The sequence below is a fragment of the Pavona decussata genome, unplaced genomic scaffold, assembly GCF_977016875.1.
Source record: "Pavona decussata unplaced genomic scaffold, jaPavDecu1.1 SCAFFOLD_6, whole genome shotgun sequence".
Lineage (NCBI taxonomy): Eukaryota > Metazoa > Cnidaria > Anthozoa > Scleractinia > Agariciidae > Pavona > Pavona decussata.
Window position 1 is genome coordinate 4481187 of NW_028145430.1, and position 3814 is coordinate 4485000.

Sequence of the window (3814 nt, forward strand, 5' to 3'; positions counted from 1 at the left end):
ATCTTTAATGTAGAAACCAACACCACCAGCATTAGACATGGATGGTTGAGACAGGAAATGATAACCAGGAAGATTAGTGTTTACAAAAGAATCAATTCCAACTTTAAGTTTAGTTTCGGAAAGGCCAATAACAGAGAAGGAATATTTCAAGTCACATAACATGTGAAAGAAATCATCAAAGTTTGCTGAAAGACTTCTTATATTAAAGTGCAGGGCAGAAAAAGTCTTATCAGAAATAGTTGAACGAATATCTTCACTAGAGTGGAACTCATGAGTTGAGTAATAACCAAAATTAGTCACAGAGGGTAAATTCAAGTCAATATCAATACTGGATAAATTTGGGTAATTATTAATAAATGTTGATAAATCAAAACATGGTAAAGACTCTAAATTCAATCTAGAGATTTTATCAGAGCAGAGACAATCTGTGTTGGAATTATAGACCAATAGCTCTACCAACTCATGGTCTTCAACAGAGTTATAAGGAAAAATAATTGTTTATGCGCATCTTTAGTGCGCAGGTAACGCACACGCCAAGCAATGTCACGCGCAATTGATGGTTGACGATACACGGAGGAAGACGGAGGTAAACACACATGTCGGCCGACGTGACAGCATTAAAAAGAGGGAAAAGGGGGAAATTCATCTCCGTTGCACAGTTTTGAAACGAAAAATCGACATGAAACTATCAGACAGGTTAAGGTTGCAACAAAAAGTACAAGAGAAGGCGTCGATACCTGCGGGTATTTCGCGCCAAGAGATTAATATATTTACTTGACTCTCGATACAATAAAATAATTGAAATGCAATACTTTATTTAGTCTATTCGTCAAACGAAGTCACCTTTAAGCTTGTTTAAGTTTTGACAGTAAACGAGAAAGTCTTACCCTTATACAAGAAAGCAATTTTATTGATCACCAATCCCGTGTACAATCAATCTCCACATACCTATTCTAGATAAATAAATAAGCTTACTTCTCACATTTTCGCCTCGCTCACGGCTATAGATGCATTTTCCTGGCATTGGCTAAACAGCTGTATAAGTTTTGAAGGTAGAATAACAATAAACAACTTAAACGATCAGAGGTTTGACAGCACACTCGGACGAAAACAGTTGACTCGATCGAGCAACCATTGTGAGCTGTGAATTATGGGATAGATAACCCTGTTTAGGTTCCAGTGCTTCTCCGAACTGTCACGCAAAAACGTGACTTCCGTAAGTTTCTCACGTCTTCGACAACTTCAACTGGATTTTGCGGTTTTAAAAGGTCGGTGACCCCCAATTTTTTTTAGACGGTTAACCTTCTTTGATAGATATCTGCTTACTGTCATCAAACGAAAGAAAAATCAATGTGGGAAGTTATTTTTTTTTTAAATTTATCTACCCACGTGCGATCGAACTCCGCACATTTTGTGCCACTTCAGAGGTGGAAATACAATTATTAAAGATTAGTTGTAGCTTTAGGGATAATAAAAGTGGAATTTATTTGTTTAATAGATCCTCTGAAATAAACTTCGGCAATGGAAGTTTGTCTCCAGCGATTCGTTTATAAAATTTTGCATCAACAACCGGTGAGGTCATATCGAGTGACGTGGACCGATTTCTCAAAATAAGCGCAAACTTGCAGATGTCATATCTCCGAAACGAAGTCGGTGACCCCCATTTTTTTTTGCATTTCAGAGGTAAGTAATTCATAGACTAACTGCAGCAGAAGTTTGAAAAAAAAAATCAATGTTAAAACATTTTCGCGCGAACGTCCTTAAGGCACTTAGCTGGATCCATATGATCAACCTTGGTCATCTTGCCGTACAGGACGATGTGAAAGAGATGCTTGCACTCGTCCACCATCTTGAACTTGTCCCTGACCTCTGAATGATGCCTTCAACTTCGCTAGATCAGATTCGCTAGTAATTAAATTGGAGCGACTGTCCTTGTTTTGCCTGAGGCAAAATCTGTCATTTGTAGTAGATACAAAGTTGAAGTTCAATTCTGTCTTGACTTTTAGGGCTGCTTTAAATAATTTCTTCCTTGTCTGAGTAAGGTTTTCGGAGATGAAAATTTTAATCTCCTCCGCTGATGAAAGACCAACAAGATCCCTGGAAGATTTATCTTTAAGATTGTATCTTGCTCTATAGAACTTCTCCTTAACGTCTCTCTTGACAAACTTTGCTATAATACTCGGAGGTGGGGAATGCACAGTACCATTATCATCAGTCCAAGGACGAATAGGAGGAATCCAATGGCTGATCGAGATGTCATCTTCGCATACCTCAACATCAAGAAGGCCGGCCACTTGTTTCACTACCTCATTTCTATCTTCGTTACGGCTGATCGGAATTCCCTTGATTTCAATACAATCTCGACGCATATATTGCTCTTGTTCATCCAGGAGAACTTCATTTGTCTTAACTTTACTGATAGTAGTATTAAGTTGGGCCTTAAGAGCGTTGTTCTCCAGCTCAAGAACTTTCACAGTCCTCTCGAGTTTAACCACTCTCTCCAACAACTTGCGATGCTCGTCGTCTTTGAAGTTCAAAGAACTCTCAATTGACTCCAATTTTAGTCGTAAAATCTCCTCCAGCTCTTCGTGAGTAACATGCACACCCATAGTGAGACAATAACAACAAAAAAACTTAAAGACACTGTACAAAAATCCAAAAGACACAAGAATTTGATGGCGATCAAAAAATCACATCCATCTTGTTCGCTGACCGCTGACCCGCTAATTTTTTTTTTGTTTGTGCACAAGGGTGCTAAGACGTACACAATTTGAGAAGCTACTAGGCTTTTCAGAACTGTGATCTTCCCACTTAAGGTTAATCTACGATATTTCCAGTTCCTTAGAATATTTCTAATTTTTTCCAATTTTTCCTTATAGTTTAAAAGTACAGTGTTTTCAGGGTCTGTCTGTCTGTCTGTGTAAAGTCTTCTAGCTTGCCATGTAAGGCCTACTAATAGGGGACACTAAATTAGAATACTATCAGTACTAACTAATTAATATAAAAACATATTTGCTGAAGATAAAAATTTACAAAAAATATCCGTTCTTAAAATATCAATGAAACGTAGTCTAATTTATCATATAAAATAATACTTATTAATCAACAGGTGTCCTTTTTGTCTGAAAAGTGTCATTTATGTACAACATAGAAGGTAGTTTTTTGCAGCCCTCTGTGATAACTTGTTCAAGATCTACCTTACGAATTTTCTTTTTAAAGCTGTAAATTTACTCTGCATTTTTTACATCCTTGCTTAATTTAGACCATATTACTAGACCCGCATGTCTCCCGTAAGTTGTTGTGTTGTGTCGAGAAATAAAAAAGTCTCCAGAATTTCTGAGCCCATAGCGAAGATTATCTAACTTTGGTAAGTAACACTGGTTAGTGTGTGCTGTGCAGTGTACTTAAAAATTGTGCTTAGACAGTATCAGTGTATTCATTTTGTAGTTTTTAAAATGAATCATCAGTGAATCATATATACAATTGTAGCTATAATAAGAGAACTGCAATGTAAATAAATGTAATTTGATTAACTTAATCTATCATTAATTCGTGTCATCTGTGCTATTAGGCTTTTTAAGGTCTTGAATGTGGTTTCTGGATCCACAGAAAGATTGAACGCAGCGGGTCTGTCTGTTTCATTCCCATGAAGGAGTAACTTCATGCTAAGGGAGACTGTCTTGCCAATGTCAATAGACTGGCTCTCCACAATTTCAGATCTTGTTTTCTTATGTGCTGCATTACTTAAGCCCCTCTCTTCGTTTTCCTTGTCTTTTTCCGCCCTAGGTTTTCTCTTCTTTTCCTTAGAGCTTGA

At 37.2% G+C, this 3814-nt stretch overlaps 2 protein-coding genes across 2 annotated transcripts in view; both read right to left on the reverse strand.

Annotated features, from left to right (window-relative positions):
- Positions 1-1758: 1758 nt before the first annotated feature.
- Positions 1759-2711, reverse strand: LOC146489297 (uncharacterized). Its single transcript, XM_085111400.1, has one exon. The coding sequence runs from the start codon at positions 2607-2609 to the stop codon at positions 1788-1790; it is 822 nt and encodes a 273-aa protein (XP_084967526.1). The 5' UTR covers positions 2610-2711; the 3' UTR covers positions 1759-1787.
- Positions 2712-3529: 818 nt separating this feature from the next.
- Positions 3530-3814, reverse strand: part of LOC146489298 (uncharacterized) — an 898-nt gene continuing 613 nt past the window's right edge. Inside the window, exon 1 of the mRNA XM_085110443.1 lies at positions 3530-3814. This exon is cut by the window's right edge and continues 613 nt beyond it. Coding sequence (XP_084966569.1) covers positions 3530-3814 — 285 coding nt within the window.